Source organism: Medicago truncatula, chromosome 4, assembly GCF_003473485.1.
Source record: "Medicago truncatula cultivar Jemalong A17 chromosome 4, MtrunA17r5.0-ANR, whole genome shotgun sequence".
NCBI classification, from domain to species: domain Eukaryota; kingdom Viridiplantae; phylum Streptophyta; class Magnoliopsida; order Fabales; family Fabaceae; genus Medicago; species Medicago truncatula.
Window position 1 is genome coordinate 44192983 of NC_053045.1, and position 17292 is coordinate 44210274.

General features: G+C 35.4%; 2 protein-coding genes across 3 annotated transcripts; one reads left to right on the forward strand and one right to left on the reverse strand.

The window, feature by feature from the left end:
* The first annotated feature begins 1252 nt into the window (after positions 1-1252).
* LOC11429523 (probable serine/threonine-protein kinase abkC) lies at positions 1253-9247 on the forward strand. 2 transcript variants are annotated; one of them, XM_024782582.2, is made up of 6 exons: positions 1253-1459; positions 3726-4088; positions 5229-6570; positions 7600-7866; positions 8472-8627; positions 8829-9247. In XM_024782582.2, the coding sequence occupies exons 2-6, from the start codon at positions 4081-4083 to the stop codon at positions 8946-8948; spliced, it is 1893 nt and encodes a 630-aa protein (XP_024638350.1). In that variant the 5' UTR covers positions 1253-1459; positions 3726-4080; the 3' UTR covers positions 8949-9247. The 2 variants fall into 2 exon arrangements, with proteins under 2 accessions (XP_024638350.1, XP_013457120.1); XM_013601666.3 differs by lacking the exon at positions 3726-4088 and having other exon boundaries at positions 1254-1459.
* Positions 9248-10302: 1055 nt separating this feature from the next.
* On the reverse strand, positions 10303-17183 carry LOC11429524 (lysine-specific demethylase JMJ25). Its single transcript, XM_003608223.4, has 12 exons — positions 16348-17183; positions 16133-16272; positions 15481-15601; positions 15258-15390; positions 15109-15172; positions 13582-15037; positions 13018-13341; positions 11510-12040; positions 11366-11438; positions 11192-11277; positions 10868-10987; positions 10303-10770 (listed from the first exon to the last, which is right to left on the reverse strand). Exons 1-12 carry the CDS (start codon positions 17074-17076, stop codon positions 10699-10701), a joined length of 3849 nt encoding a protein of 1282 aa, XP_003608271.1. The 5' UTR covers positions 17077-17183; the 3' UTR covers positions 10303-10698.
* Positions 17184-17292: the final 109 nt, after the last annotated feature.

A 17292-nucleotide genomic window follows, 5' to 3' on the forward strand; every position in this document is an offset into this window, starting at 1 on the left:
GACTATAGAAGCAAATTTATTCACTTTGTTTTTGGAAATATTAGGATTAGACATGAATCTAGATTTTTGAATATTAACTTTTAACCAGAAGCATGACAAAAACTTTCTACCACCTCTTTCAATATTCTACCCTAAGTGGATTTATATAAACATTTCATAAAAATCAAATAAAACACATCAGAAAATCTTAGTTATAAAAAAAAATTAAATATTTTTTTTTAAGTAATAATTAAAATTCTTATGAATCGGTATACATTTTTTTTTTATGTTCTTCTGAACTTAGTTCAGTTGACATGAACAATGCATAAAATATGTAAGGTCGGAACTCCGGCCACCACACAAAAAAAAATACACCCTTTTTTATTTTTAATAAAAATACGAATTTGTGGTAGATTCTAAGGTGAGGGTTCTATTAAGTCCCTCACCGATGTACCATTTAAATTAGCCGTTAGATGAAAAAAGTGTACATGATAACTTTAGTCACAAATAACACAGGATTATGCTTTTTCTCTCTAACGCTCCATGTAACCACCACCGGTTCCAAATCATCATCTTCTCCCAAATGACAAAAATTTAATCCTTCATTCTCTTTCAGTTTGTTTCCCTTGAAAAGTGACTGGATTCAATAAATTTCGTTTTATCACTCTCATCTTCCATTACCCGTCCGTCTTGTAGGCTTCTTTTTTAATATATCTTGTCAAAGTATTAAAATTTTGTTATGGGTACAATGAATTTTAAGAAATTTTCAATTTTCTCTAAAAAAAAAAAAACAAAGAAATTTTCAATCTTAAACTGATTTTAATGTGAAGTTTTGTGACCATGGATACAATGAATTATGTTGGTAGTGCTAAGACAATCAAAATCCCTGCTATGCTAACCTTTATTATGGTTGTTTCCAACATTTTCAATATGAGAGGAATAGGGTGAAAGAGGCATAATAGATCAGTTTAAGAGAGAAAATAAATGTAGGCTGTGTCGAGTGAATGGAAAAAGAGCAGCCGCAAGGAGAGTGACTGGCTATAAAGGGGGAGAGAAAAAGCATAATCCAGTGGTTTGTCACTAAAGATATCATGTACCCTTTTTTTATCTAACGATCAATTTAAACGGTACACCGGTGAGGAACTTAATAGAGTCCTCACCCTAGAATCCGAATTTGTATGTTTAAATCTTTTTTTTTATTTTTTTTTTCCGACTATATTGTATTTTTAAATTTTTTTTTTTGACCGAAGATTGTATTTTTAAATCTTAAAAATCGAAGGTGTTGAAATATAGTTATAGTTGTTTAGGGTTTGTGTTTGTGATTGCCGCCTCTTGTTTCAATTGCGCCAAGTATATTGGATTGAATTGGATCATCCTCACATTCACATTGCTATTCACATCCTTCAATTTTTTCTTCTGCGGCGTTGCTTTAATCGCCTTCAACTCCACCACCCATCTAGCATATTCGTCTGCTTTTCAGGTTTTTTTCCCCCCTCAATTCTTGTTTTATTTTCAATGCGCCCATTACGTTGATTCATCTAAAGATTGAATTTTTATTGATTTTGAGGTATTTAGAGGAAAAGGGTGTGAATAAAATATGTGATTTGATTCCCTAATCAATTTATAATGTAGGATGGGTTTGGTTTTTGTTGCATGTTTAGTTGAATTTCCTCAATGATGTTTTCTCTTGTTTGTTGCTATAAGATTACTATGGCCTTGTTTGGATAAACAAATTAATTCGTAGTTATAGCATTAGCGCTTATGAATAAGCTCTTACTACAGATAACACAAGATAAAATAAAGTCAATTTTTTCCGTCTAAGTTATAAGTCGTTTTTATCAGCTATCGTGGAGAACTTAAGGGTCAGCTTGGATTGACTTATTTTTTTGCTTATGAAAAATAGCTTATGCAGATAAATAAGCTTTTATGTTAATTCATAAGTTCTCACTAATTAAAATTGTATCTTCATAAGCTGTTTTTTCACAAACTACGTTGACAAGCTTATGAACAATACAATATACATAAAAGCTTATTTATTTGCACTGTTTTGCATAAGCTCAAAAATAATCCAATACAAACGGACCCTTATGAAAACAAGGTGAAAACCTCTGCTTATTTTATTGTCTTCTGTTGCTTATTTCCACCCTTTTTATAACTGCCAAGCTCCCTTAGCTTACTTGTTTCACTGTAATGTACTGACTACTGAACCAAAAGAAAGTTTCTGAACTTCGCCTCCAACGTGAACCATGGTTGTGCTTGTTTGGGTTTGTGTCATGGCGTCATGGTGGTGATTCCTCTGTGAATTGCTAGTTGATACAAAAGGAAAGGCAATATCTAACCAAATTAAGTTCCCTTTAAGGCATTGTAGTGAACGTAGGATTGTTTATTACTCCCTCTAATCCTGTTTATAAGAAACAAATAACTGATTCACCAAGACCAACAACGGCAACAACCAAGCCTTTTCCCACTAAGTGGGGTCGGCCACATGGATCAAATTACACCATAATGTTCTATCATTCACCAAGGCAAATGAAAAACATTTAAAAGTAATGTTATAAATTTAAGTTTTACTAGTATTGAGAATATTTGTAATGCTCAGAAAGAAAATCATTGAAAGAATATGTTACGATTTACATTTTTTTTTGTGTTCAGCTATTGAGCAACAACAACATTTGGATTATCCATTTTACAATATTAAATGCATTCAAGACTGAATACATCCACTTGCATGGGGAAAATACTTCTGAAAATGGGTCTATATTTCTTATAAATAGGACCAAAAGAATAGACCCAATTATTTCTTAGAAAAGTCCTGAAGAGAGTATTTTTGTTTCAGGCATACTATTATATTGAAATCCTTCACACAAAAAAAAAAAACATTCCTTACATAAGGACATACACTGGCTGCTTCAAATGTCGCCCTACATACTTTTAGGTCTAAAGGCATCTTTGTGATGGAGATTTTTTTTAAAGTTAATAACAAACAAATCAGAATCCTTTTTTGGCCAAATAATGTTTAAGTGAGAGATTAATTGAGAAATATTAGGCCTTTTTATTTCTATTGAAGAGTTATTTTTTTTTTTTAATTTGAGGCCCAGAGCAAGGGCTTTGGCAATCTCCCCCTTGGGCCGGTTGTGGCTCCAACACAAATTTCCCATATCATTTCAATTTGTGTCTAGTTTCTTATCAAAGCTCTTGAAATACCTATTTTTTCAATTTTTTGCTGACTTATTACCTATAATATTTTCTAAAAAGGTTAATATCATAATTGTAAATTTTGGTTTGGTCATCAAACTGTTATGGAGACTAGTTTACTAGACTACTAAAAAATTTCAGGAGATTATAGCTATCCTTGGGTTGGACAAATCATCTTATGAGGGTCGCTAAACAGTAGCAAGACCTGAAAATTTGAACATTTTTTATCACAGCCATTTGATTGTTAGGCAGATAATTCATCCAAACAAATCAATTATTTTTTCAGTTTTTACATGACTAAATTGATTCCATTGAAAATAAAATAGCATATTCAAGCAAACTGATTAGGGACCAAACCGCTAAATTTCTATGCATACTAGCCAAAGTAATTTGAGAATTATGTGCACTGAATTGCTATTCTCTTCCTCTCTGTAAAAGTTAGTGATATTTTATTTACTTTATTTACAAGTCTTTTTGTTGCAGCAGTATTTTTTTTACAAATATATATAATTCTTGTCCCTTTACCTACCTGTCCTGTAATTTATCGCCAGGTGGTGACGCGTTTGAAACTTGCCGCTCCTGTACTGAAAAGTAAAAGATGAATTTCAGCGCAAGATATATAGCACCTAGTGCATTGTCCCCACATTAAGGCCAAATGATTCCTTGCTCGAGGGGGCGTGTTCGGGATATAAAATGAATCTCATTCCTTCCTTAACAGCTTTAGCTTAATTATGTTTGTTACAACCCTCAAAATCTTACTAGGTTACCAGTGATCTCCTCAGATTTGTATCTACACATTAGTACGTCTACAACCTTTCTTCACCTTCTCCAAATCTTCTCGAGTCTTTCATACCTCTATCGCCGTCGTCATCATCAAATTCCATCTGCTTCAGCCTTCGTGCTCGAATGGACAAGTAATGCTTTAATTGAATAATCTTTTCATATTTATAAAAATATTTATCAAATATTCTCTCTTGCAAATTAAGGTAAGTAAGTCATTGACAATTTATTAGAGATGAAACTGATAAAATTTGGATATTGGAAGCTAGGAAAAAGAGTTAATTTACAAGAGATTTCATGACATTTTTTTTTTTCAAATGTTTCTTTGGACACGATAAATTGGATTTTGCCTTGGTGATGGTTTGTGGCACTGCATTACAGAATGAGGGTTCATATTAAAAGTATTCTATACAGATATATGGATAACCTCTACTATATGAAGTCTGGCTATGAATAATTGCTCGCAAATTTTGTGGGTATGGATACTTTAGTTCCCAAGTCTATTCATACCAGTATACCACAAAATATATTCATTATGTTTTATATTTAAAATTGATTTTTTTTTTTTTTGTTGAATAATTTCATTATTAAGTCAAGTAGTTCTGTTTCTAATGTTTAATAATTATTAATTGGTCCCCGTGAGCATAGCTCAGTTGGCAGGGACAAGCAGTATTGTATGCAGGGGCCGGGGTTCGAACCCCGGACACCCCACTTATTCACTTTAAAAAGTGAATTCTAGCCACTAGGCTACTAGACCAAAAAAAAAAATTATTATTAATTGGATGATCTTTGAATATTTTTCAATTAATAATCTTTTTAGCGAATCCTTTTTTTTTCCTGTTAACTTTTAACTGTTAACGTTCCTATTACAATTGCAGTCATGTTTTACCTGTTTGTCAAACAAATGCATTAAGGTAGACTATATCCAAGTTTAACTAAAGTTCAGTTAACTAGTTCAGATACAGTGCCCAGGAGGTAAGGGTATGGATAGTAAAGTCGCTATTTGCGAGTACGGAGGCAAATGCTATAGTACCGTACCAATTGTCGCTTCTACTTAAACTTAATAAACAACTCCACTACTTAGTTGAGGAGGGTTATTTATTTTTTAAACCGAGTTCTAAGCCACTTCATGCCTTTGAAGGAATTGTGACATTCGTCATACTGATGCAAAATGTAATGCATGTGTATACCTTTTGCTGCAAGTAGAATTTGAAAGAAGCGGTTGCCATGTGCTTGTTGATAGTGTTGTAATTAACATAATTTTTGGTTGTCAGATTTTTTATGCTTGGACACATTGGGAGGGCTGCCGAATCTATTCTTAGAATCCATAAAAGCAGATATCTGGGTGTCAGCAGAAATGCAGGTTTGCTCTCAGTTGCACCCAATATCAACCGATGCAGGACATATATGCAGTATAAGTTTCCCAATGAAGGATGTAGTTCAATCATGTGGCGAGGAGCTAGAGAAAACTTTCACAAAGGCTGTTCTTTTTGGAACTTCACTGCATTCTCAGCAAAAAATATTACAGCACATAAATCTCGAATTGCTTGGAAATTGCTGCGTAAAATATATCCTTCCAATGGTTATAGTGGATCTACCTCTGTACATATGATTGCTCAAGCAGTGAGCCTGGCTTTGGCTCGTTCTTGTTTTCTGGTTCCTAGTATTTTTGCATTTGCATGTGGAGAGCTAGCATTGGCTCAGCAAAATCAGTCAGATGCAGGGAGTTACCCTTCACCAAATGCTTTGTGTATGAGTGCACAAGATGGATACAGTTACATGTTTGCATTTGCATTTGTTGTGGTAGAAGGCCTGGTCTTGTTAGGGAGAGCTATATATCTAGCAATATTATTCTCTCCAAGCATATTGATGGCACCGCTTGCTGATTATTTTGGACCCGAGTTCAGGAAAATGTGGCTCCGGGTTGTTCATCGTACACTAGAAAGAGCAGGTCCGGCATTCATAAAATGGGGTCAGTGGGCGGCTACACGGCCTGATCTATTTCCTCAAGATATATGTACTAAGCTTGCAGAACTTCATTCCAAAGCCCCTGAGCATAGTTTTAGCTACACAAAGAAAACTATAGAAAGCGCATTTGGTCGTAAAATTTCTGAAATTTTTGAGAATTTTGAAGAATTGCCTGTTGCATCTGGAAGTATTGCCCAAGTGCATCGTGCTTCTTTAAAATATCGTTACCCTGGTCAGCAAGCAAAGCCCATGTTAGTTGCAGTGAAGGTCAGACATCCTGGTGTGGGAGAATCTATCAGAAGGGATTTTGCTATTATCAATTTTGTCGCAAAATCTTCAAAGTTTATCCCTGCACTTAATTGGTTAAGGTTGGACGAAAGTGTTCAGCAGTTTGCAGTTTTCATGATGTCTCAAGTTGACCTTGCAAGGGAAGCTGCTCATTTGAACCGCTTTATTTACAATTTCCGTCAATGGAGGGACGTGTCTTTCCCCAAGCCTGTTTATCCACTTGTGCATCCCGCAGTTTTGGTGGAAACATATGAAAATGGAGAAAGTGTCTCGCATTATGTTGATGAACTTCAAGGACATGAAGGGATCAAAAGCGCTCTTGCTCATATTGGTAGTAATGCACTTTTGAAGATGCTTCTGGTAAGATATCATCTATTTACAATTTTCCTTTCTGGTTATATATGTTGTATTGCGGTTTGGTGACAGAGCTGCTATTTAATACTTCTTTTTATTAGCATTCTCTGTGTGTTGTCATTAAGGAAAATTCATGATAGCTAATGTGCCCTGAAATGAAGTTAATATGGAGTAGATAGAGATATATAGCTAAGACCCTAGACTTAGTAGGGACAAGTATTCATTTTTTTTCTTACTTAACCAAATTTGTTTGATCAACAAATTCACCCCTGAAATTTGAAGTGACGAAAAATTAAGTACTTATTTGTAATGTCTTGTTAGTCTGGTACGAAAAACAAAATGGACCACGGTTTTTATTACAATACTTATAGTTTATATTTGTCCTATACATTTTTCTACACTATGAACCCACTGGATAATCAAGTTTTATTCCATTAAATATGTATCTCTTTTTAATTTCCATTGTTAGTCAAAGGTTATTTGACTTGTGTGTTATCTTATCTTGTGTTTGTTTTTAATAAAAGAAAATTACCCTGTTATATTTTGCCAACAATTATCAACTATGCTCTGTAGTTTATAACGCCTGCCTCGTACTTAGACTTTATGAGGATATCCTGTCATCTAATATAGTACTTGTTAGATACAGCTCACCTAATAACTTTAGTTTTCGGAACAGTGGGTCCTTGACACAGTGTTAGAGCCTTTATGACCAAGTGTTCAAGAATTCAATCCTTGTGAAATCCAATCTTGTAAATAAAAAATTAAATTTCAGCATAAGGTGAGATGGGTATATTCATTCACTGCCCATATTTTAAGCCCCAAAGGGCTCTTGCATGAAGGAGTGTGCTAGATATAAACCATTCGCAAACATTCAAGCAACTTTAGTCTGTAGGATTGGTTCTTGACAGTACTCATTTCTCTTTTATTTCATAAATTTTCTTTCATCCAAAAAGTTTGTTGGGCCCTTTTGATGGCTTTAAACTTGAATGCCATACAAATGTTTAGCTTCCAAAACACTGACACGTCTTCTTTCAGGTGGACAACTTCATTCATGCAGACATGCATCCTGGAAATATTCTTGTTCGAGTGCCTCAGAGCAAGGCTCGCAAACCATTCTTCAAATCAAAGCCTCATGTAATTTTCCTCGATGTAGGCATGACAGCTGAACTCTCTGGTAGCGATCGGGTAAATTTAGTGGAGTTTTTCAAAGCTGTTGCCCGCAGAGATGGTCGGACCGCTGCTGAGTGCACACTCAGGTTGTCAAAGCAACAGAACTGCCCTGATCCGAAGGCTTATATCGAGGTAATTTAGTTATTATATGCACACACGCACTGAAAGTGTATCGTGTATTTATGCGAGAGCATGCTCGGGAGATAATTTAAATTTAATCCCGACCATATACAATCATAACCGATGATCAGGATTAAATTTAAGGAAAATAATCATGAGTTCTCGTCTTCTTGGCTATCTTCTGATATGTTTTGAATCACATGGGACCCTCACTTATTGCACCCACTCTAAAGCTTATATTTGTAGTTTTATGAAGTTGCGTCCAAAACGTGTATTGGGATGGTAGAATTTGTGCCACACCACATATCTAAACGGATATTAATTCCTCACCTTTCACATGCTTTAGTCTGATTACCCAATACCCACCACCCACACACAAACACGATATAATTTTTGGTATCTACTTCCTACTTTACTGGGCGATCTTGATGGTAGACCCTGCATACGGATCCATTTCACTTTGATAAATTTTTGGTTAGCCATTGTTATTGGCTTTTTATAGACTGCTTCATTTACAAATGTTTTTTTTTTTCTTATTTAAGTTCACTCACTTTGAACTCCTTGGTCAGAATCGTGAGTCATTTTATACATTTGGTTTCCTCTTGGTTTTCTAACAGGAAGTGGAAAAGGCATTTACCTTTTGGGGAACTCGAGAAGGTGATGCGGTTCACCCGGCCGAGTGCATGGAGCAACTACTTGAGAAAGTTAGGCGCCATAGAGTTAATATTGATGGCAATGTTTGTACTGTCATGGTGACCACCTTGGTTTTGGAGGTAATTCTTTGTTGCATTACCACTGTAACAGAGTTTATGTTTATTTTGTGATTGGCATGCATGGAAAATAATGGTGAAAGGCCGAAAGCATAAATTAGATTTTAGAATGTTTTCTTTTCGCATGCACCAAACCATCTACATTGGTAATTATTAATAGCTGTTGTGACTGACTTGATGCATCGGTGAATATATAATTTGTAGGGTTGGCAGCGCAAGCTTGATCCCGGGTATAATGTGATGGAGACACTGCAGACATTGCTGCTTAGAGCTGACTGGGCAAAGTCTTTTGCTTACACAATTCAGAGTCTGATGGCCCCTTGAGGAGGTTCTTTCTTTATTGAGGCTACTTAGAAACAATTTTGATATGTACTGAATAACTGAGGGCATTTTCCCCTTCTTTTTGTTGTCTCTTAATGAGAGACTCATACCCTGTAATTATCTTTTGTTAATTTCCAGCAGTTTTTACCGTGTGCTTGAGCACAGTTTACAAGAAAATGTTGATAAAGAGGATCCATTATTTGTGTCCATTATACTGTTGTTGCGACACAGGAAAGCTTAATAAGAATTTATCTTCGGGGATTGTATGCTCAACTGCTACATATACCCTGTTTAACAGTGAATTTATTTTCCAACATGATGACTATTGCTGGTTGAATTAGAACTCAGGTTGAGATAGGTGATAAGGCGTGAAGCAGATTGCGTTGAATTTAAATGTTTGCCACCAAATTGCAATACTACACAACAACGAGTGACAAAGTCCAATATACTTAGGAAATGCTTGGTCTTTTGGATATAAACTAGGTCTCTTTGCATATAATTATAGAGATTAATCTCTTGTGCTGAGTAGAATAGAATCATGAGTAATAAAACTCTAACATGTTTTAACTCAACTATATTCTTAGAGTTTAGGTTTGAAGTTGAGAACACTAGATACATATTTTTTTTTGACAGAACACTAAATAAGTTGCAAGAAATTTATGTCATTTCATTCAACACTTAAACGTTGGATTTACGGAGACAATTATTTTTTTTTTTGGCTTTCGCATTGGTTTCTGACCCACCAAAGGTGGGCGACTAATCCGACTCGTGCGTAGAGGCATGTGCACTGGCCAAGCGTTGTTCCCTGGGAATCGAACCCGGTATTCTCCGGGTACGTCCTTGGAAGGAGCTTCTTGCCACTGGAGCTCAAGTGGCAGGGTTTTATTGAGACAATTTTTAATTATAAAATGATGCCACGGTTTTAAAGATTTTAATAAAAGCAGAGTAAAAAAAAATTAACAGAAAATGTGTTTTACCATTTAGTGACATCTTATTTTAACTTTCTCATATTCTTTGATCGTGATGCTATAATTTATCGATTTTATGAGAGGTTTGATAGAAAGATCACACAATTTGGGCGTTGCAACTCATCGTTGGAAACATGCAAAACTGCAGTGGTTTTGTGCCTCAAAATATCGATTATATGATGTCTCAAGTTGACCTTGCAAGGGAAGCTTCTTATTTGAACTGCTTCATAAAATTATCTTTCGAATTTTTTTTGCATGAAATATTATAAGTGTATTATTAGTATTTTTGTTACTTTATAATAGTAATAATCATTCCTCAAAAAAATTGTAATACTCATGAAATTAATCAAAAATGAAAAATATCAAGCATCATTTACAGGGGGAAGAAGTAAAACAATTATGAGCTCTATAAAACTGACAGCAAATGAATTTTTTAGAGACTATATTCATGATACAGCTTCACTCTAATCTCTTGCATTTAGAACTAGTGCAAAGATAATCAAATTGCATTCTGCTCTCACTCTTTATATTATCAAATTTTTCTTCAAGTAAACAACTGAAGAAAGATATATACGTACCAAATATATTTATTTCAGATTCAGGGAAGGCATAAACATCATACAGTACAAAAAAGGATAGAGACCGAGATTAATCCATTTATAAGTACCTTCCAGATCTTAATGAGTTTGAGCATTAGTATACAACAAAGTGGGAGATAAGGTAAGAAGGTTGAGACATGAAGACTTCAGTCTTAGAGGCATGCATGTTTAGTTTTACTGGTACAATCATGTTTTGCATGTAAGCTGGCGTATTTCGTCAATTGCTGCACTCATGCTATGTAGCGCCATTTTCTTCACCTATTTAGAAATCGCAGAAAAAAGCAAGCCTTGTCAAATTCTATATACAACTACAAGAATAATGTAAATTGGTAAACAATATTGTTACAGAAATCACCTCAAGCTTGTCTACTTTTGCTTTATGGTCTTCAGGTAACCGTCTGACCTCGTCAATCAACTGGATACACTCGGCAACATTTTCAGGGGACACAAACTCCAATACCGCATGGACACAACACTGCAGATCAACGTACGTGTATTTTCAAATTTTAGAGCATAGTAAAGAGATACATAGACCAATATTGAGATAACGATATATCCTTATTAGTGTAAATCATGATATTGATAAATCATTTGCAAAAGGAATTTTCGAAATGTAAAAACAAAGTTTGTTTTTTCAAACTAACTAGATAGAAAGAGTTTTCATCTTAAAGCACAAGACCTTAGAATTCCTTATCTGGTACGGACAACCAGCAGGAATGATGACAGCTTCTCCAACATGTTGCTGGAAAGTCCATGGTTCAATCTCTGGTAATAGTGACAGGTGAGTTAATCAAGTTATATAGGATTTTAAGTTGTAACAGATGAGCAAACAAATAGAAGAACAAGTACTTACTAAACTCCTCCTTCAGTCTCATTTTGTGAATATGGTCAAGAAAAATGCTCTGATCTAGAATTGGATGAACCATCTGCAGACAAGAAAATATCAGTAATCAACAACTCCAAATTCTTCCAAGGAATTGTCTAACATTGAACTTGCCTTCTTGTGAGAGTCATGAGTGTTAGTAAGTTCATCGCAGTGTCTTTTAATGTATTCTACGAGCTTTGGTACATCTTGTCTTCGAAAGACATCCCACTGGGCACCTGAATGCTCAGTGAACTTTTTCTTATAACAGCTAGAGCTTTCAGCGGGACTTCTAGGTGACAAATTGGTGGTAGGAACAGTCCCATGAAGAGAGGGTTCAGAATCAGAAACGATATTGTGTTCTCCGTCCTGGGAAATGTTGTTGTATATGCTCTGAGTAGAAGCTATTTTAGCTCCAGTTGAGGAGATGCAGGATGTTCTATCGACTCTCCTGAAAAACTCGATTCCTTCTTTCCCCATACTCGGCAAACCTTTTTGTACCGTTTCTTCAGCATGTGATAATGCCATCCCTTTCACTTCCCGTTCAGGTAACAGCTCAACAGACTCCACTTGACACAGAGCTTTGTGCTTCTTCAACAATTTCCTTATTTTTGTAAGTTGTTCTGTAGAGAGAGGGACATCCGCAGAATGTGTCATAATATTAACCTGGAATCACAGATACAAAATAGCATTGATTATCTACAGAAAACTTATTTTAAAACTAACAAAGAGAGCACTGATATATGAGAGTTAAGGAATCAGCAGCCACCTGTAATTCGATGTGTGGGTCACTGACATAGGCCAATTTTAAATGCTTATTATAAAGCTAGAACAAATAAAATGATCATGAGTTGCAAAAAGGAAATTGTTGAGATATGCATAATAATAGTATCATTGACTGATATATTATCTCCTTATTTATATTATCTTTATTTCCTTGTAAATATCTCTTATATAATTAGGACAGATTTACTCCCTATGATCATGGGATTTACTTTGTACATATTCTTATTATAAATACAAAAGGCTGAGAGCTAATCTCTCAAGTTATTCAGCACCAGAAAACCTTGTTCTCAACTGGAAATGACTAGGTTTTGATTATGGTATCAACTTTTCAACATTTTTTCACACTATTCGGTACAAATATATTATCTAGTTATGAACCAAAAATAGAACCATAGGTGATGCTTGGTTACAATTTCCAAATTCATTTTTATATATTAGGATTTGGACAACTATAAGAGTATTTTTTATTTTGTTATAAAGACAATCGTAAGAGTATGAGATGGGGTTATAACTTTTATTGACAACACATTTCATATTTTCACTTTCAGATCTCAAACAAGTACAGTATTGCAAACAATATAACCTTATATTGCACAAAACAATCTTCAAGACAAGCAAATACTCCATGAGGATGCTTATTCTTTCATAAGACGAGATCCACATTAAGTTATCATGATATGATATATGCACACATACAATTTCTTACCGTAGCAAATATCAAAAGAAATATTTTAATCCATTATAGATAAAATCACTTTAACATGATATAGTTAAGAAAATAAAGTCTTAAATGCAGGGCAGTATTACTCTAGATGTATTTAAGAATAGATGAACAGTAATATAACAAGGACACGCACCACATCATATGAGTCACAACAGAGTTTTGTCACAGAATCAGCTTCTGTGTCAGCACATCCATACGAAATATAGACATATGGCCCAATGTCATGTTTCGGACTCCTGTCTGGCAAATTTGCAGCTAAATTCAGAAGACCAGACACAGGATTCATGTATTCTTGAACTGGTAGAGCGTCAATTACTTCAGAAAAATGAGCTGGAAACTGCTCTTTGAATACTTGTGAAGACAGCCATCCATTCAGTTTCAGCATCTCATGCCAAGTGTTTCTCTGAGGACGACATTTGAGAGACCCGGTAAAATACTGCCTAATGTTTATTTCCACCTGCCAATAAAAAACACACTCAACAATAGCATTTTGGTTCAATGGCAACACTAGTATGGCCATAATCAAAAGGAACAACTAAATGCACTAAATCTTGGTCTATATTTATAATAAACAAATATTTTGAATAGAATATATATTATTATATGACAGTGTTAACCTTTTTTGGGTCAAATAGAAGTATCAGATTAAGAAATCACTTTAAAAGAAGTTTGACGTATGATTGGTTGATATACTAACCTCACACCAATCCAAACAGGATTCAAGTAACTCTTTATTATTCTCATACTTTGTAATGCTCTGCTCAAGATAAGTACAGAACATGAACAGTGGATTCCAACTGAGGTTTGATGTACTTTGGAGCACATCTTGGACCACTATAGGCTGGCCTTTTCCCCAATGTTTCTGAAAGTGCTCAAAGTTATCACCACTGATGTCCAAAACTGTAGGACAAAACAAGCAATTATCTGATGAATCTCCTCTCTCAGCTGCTTTCTGCAACTGATTATATCGATCAGTATTGAGGTCGGTGTCAAAACACAGTGAGCAGCTTGAACTTTTATCCGAAGTTTCAGGAAAGTCATAGCTACAAACAATTTCTTCTGCTTTTACTTCCATCTTTCTGAGTAAAGTCGAGGGAAAAATGCATAATAAATCAAGAAGGCCTGTACCACATCCACCAAGCTCCGTAGGAGGGCATGATACTTTTTCAATATCATTACAATTTGTCCTCTCGGGCGACGTTGAAGTAGCAGTTAAATCAAGCATGTCTGTATCTCTTCCACCAAGCTCCAGAGGAGGGCATGATACCTTTTTGATATCATTACAATTTGTCATCTCGGGCAATGTTGAAGTAGCAGTTAAATCAAGCAGGTCTGTATCTCGTCCACCAAGCTCCGTAGGAGGGCATGATACTTTTTCAATATCATTACAATTTGTCATCTCGGGCAATGTTGAAGTAGCAGTTAAATCAAGCAGACCTGTATCTCGTCCATCAAGCTCCGTAGGAGGGCATGATACTTTTTTGCTATCATTACAATTTGTCATCTCGGGCAACATTGAAGTAGTAGTTAAATCAAGCAGACCTGTATCTCGTCCACCAAGCTCCGTAGGAGGGCATGATACTTTTTTGCTATCATTACAATTTGTCATATCAGGCAACGTTGAACAAGTAGTTAAATCAAGCAGACCTGTATCTCGTCCACCAAGCTCTGTAGGAGGGCATGATACTTTTTCGCTATCATTACAATTTGTCCTCTCGGGCAATGTTGAAGTAGCAGTTAAATCAAATAGGCCTGTGCCACATCCACCAACCTCCGTAGGACGGCATGATGCTTTTTCAATATCATTACAATTTGTCCTCTCGGGCAATGTTGAAGCAGTTAAATCAAATAGGCCTGTGCCACATCCACCAACCTCCGTAGGATGGCATGATGCTTTTTCAATATCATTACAATTTGTCCTCTGGGGCAATGTTGAAGTTGCAGTTAAATTGCCACAACAAATGTCCTTCTGATCCAAAATACGGTGCTCACTGTCCACACAAACTTTCATTTGATCACGTAGCTTCAAGAAAGATGAGTTAATTTCTCCAGAAGTTCTTTGACATAGTTTCTCACAGCATCTTAAGCATAGGCTATATGAACAACTATCACAGGTTCTATGGAGATCCAAGACAGGTGTTTTGCAGTGATTGCTGAGACCAGAGCACATTAGTTAACAAGCAGATTGACATTTTTTTAGTAGTATCTATAGACGAGAGCTTACCAGTAAATATTTTCACTGTAACCAAATTCAACCTGCTTGATTTGAATATCAGAAATACTTTTCCCTGTCACACAACATGACATCTAAGATACATTTGTAACTAACAATAGCTACTTCGGAAAACATCAATATTAAAAGAATGAAAATACCTTTAATTTTTGCTTCTGTTTCTAGCTCAGTTTCTCGGTTTTCACTTATTCGCTTTAGTACCGGAAGGAGCATGCAGATCAAATAATGAAAATGGAGTATTCTATCAACTCTACTTTTGCTAGACAAATTGGCCTGAAACAACAGGGCAAAAACTGGGGTCTCAGAATATGCTATCAATGAAACATTGTTCAAGTAGAAAAGCACGTGTGTTTGATGCCAGACCTTACTTTCACTGTCCTTACTTTCACTGTCGTTATTTTGACCTGCCAAGCAGACCTTACAAGTGCAAGTTCGTTGACAAACTGGGCACGCCTTCTTAACTTCTTTTCTAGTGTCAAGATACCTATTTGTGTCAAAAAGTTTTTAATAACTTTTCGTGTTTTAATTCTCAATTCAAGAGCAACGGACTACATAAATCACATTTATAAATTTTATCTTAGCACAAATCATCATTGATCCATCTGGTATTACTATTTCTGCAAATTACGAAGAGAATAAAAGATAATGATTCACTAGCAAGGTTTTCTGTTTTCATTTTTAAATTTCATGATTTTCTTCTTAACTTCTGTCGACAAAGATAATCACGCAACGCATCTCTCTTGAGAAAATCAAAAGGGGCCTAACCTCTAACTATGTTTTTACCATATGAAATTGTGCTTTTTAAAATTCAAGTTTCTGCATTGCCCCAAAAGAATAACAAAGCACATACATCACTATAGAATCAAAATCAGCAAGCTTTCAAATAGGGCTAAATAGCCTACAATGCATGATGAAATTCCAACAAAGTAACAAATTCAGCACAACATAAAACTTCAAAACAAGTGTAAACATCTACATAGACAAAACACAGTAAATGAATGTAAGAATAACAAACCGATCTCTTATGCAATCAAAGCAGAAAAACTCCTTGTTACAGCTCGAACACTGGACAAGATTCAAAGAATCACTTCTCTGACACGAGTGACACTTCCTCTTAGTGTTCCCCTTCTTCAAGCTTGGTCCATAAGGCACAACCTAAACAAAGGAGTAATTTCAGAAGAAACAAAAAACACAGAAAATTGATAGATATAAACAACAAAAGCAATCCACCTGCAACTTTCCAAGAGCAACCCTATCAATATTCTTCGACCGGAAGTAATGCGGCGTTACAGCTACAATCTTATGATCACCAACTTTCACATCACAATGAGTCCCCACATTTTTATAATCACCCGGCGTCGAAGCCGGTGATATCTCCATTACTCCATTTGGTAATTCTCTCCTCAACTCACCTTCTTTAAAATCATGCAATTCCACTTCTTCTTTAATCACCTTTTTCTTCATCTTCTTTTTCTTATTCTTCTTCTTATTGGTATTGTTTCTTTTCCTCTTCTCAACTTCTCTCTCCAAAACCATTCTTATAAGATCCAATTGTGTATCACATTGCTTCAATGTCTTCTTCCTCGCAGGAACAGAACCAGAAGGTGAATCTGTCAACGATTCAGAACTCTCTGCAAGCTTCACTTTCTTCTTCTTAGTTTTTCTCAGCTCCATTTTGAACTCCTTTTCTACCCTAACTGTTTCTTCCACATTGTCAACACCAACAACAGTTTCTTGTTCTTGTTCTTCTTCCTTGTTCTTACGCTTTCTCTGAAGCTTCAAAGACTCTGGTACCTTTTCTCTATATTGACGATGCTTCCCTTGAAGATAATGAATCTCACACAGTTTCAGATTATCCATCACTCTCCTCTTGCACCGCCATTGCTTCCCGTCGGTTCTCCCGCACCGAAGTTCGTCCGGTAGAAGCTCCTCGTTCGCCGATGAGGATTTTCTCGCCATTGAAAATTGAGATTTTCTCGGGAAAATTTAGATGAGGAAAGTGAAAATAAAATTAAAAACCTAAATGAAAAACAGACAGAGAAACTGTGTTTTTCTGCACATGTAGCAGAAAAAGGAGTGTTTTATTTATGGTAAATTTGGCGTGGCATATTTTCGTAATTATTATCAAATGTTGTGTCCTATTTGAAACAAAGTAGGATCATTGAATATCAGTTA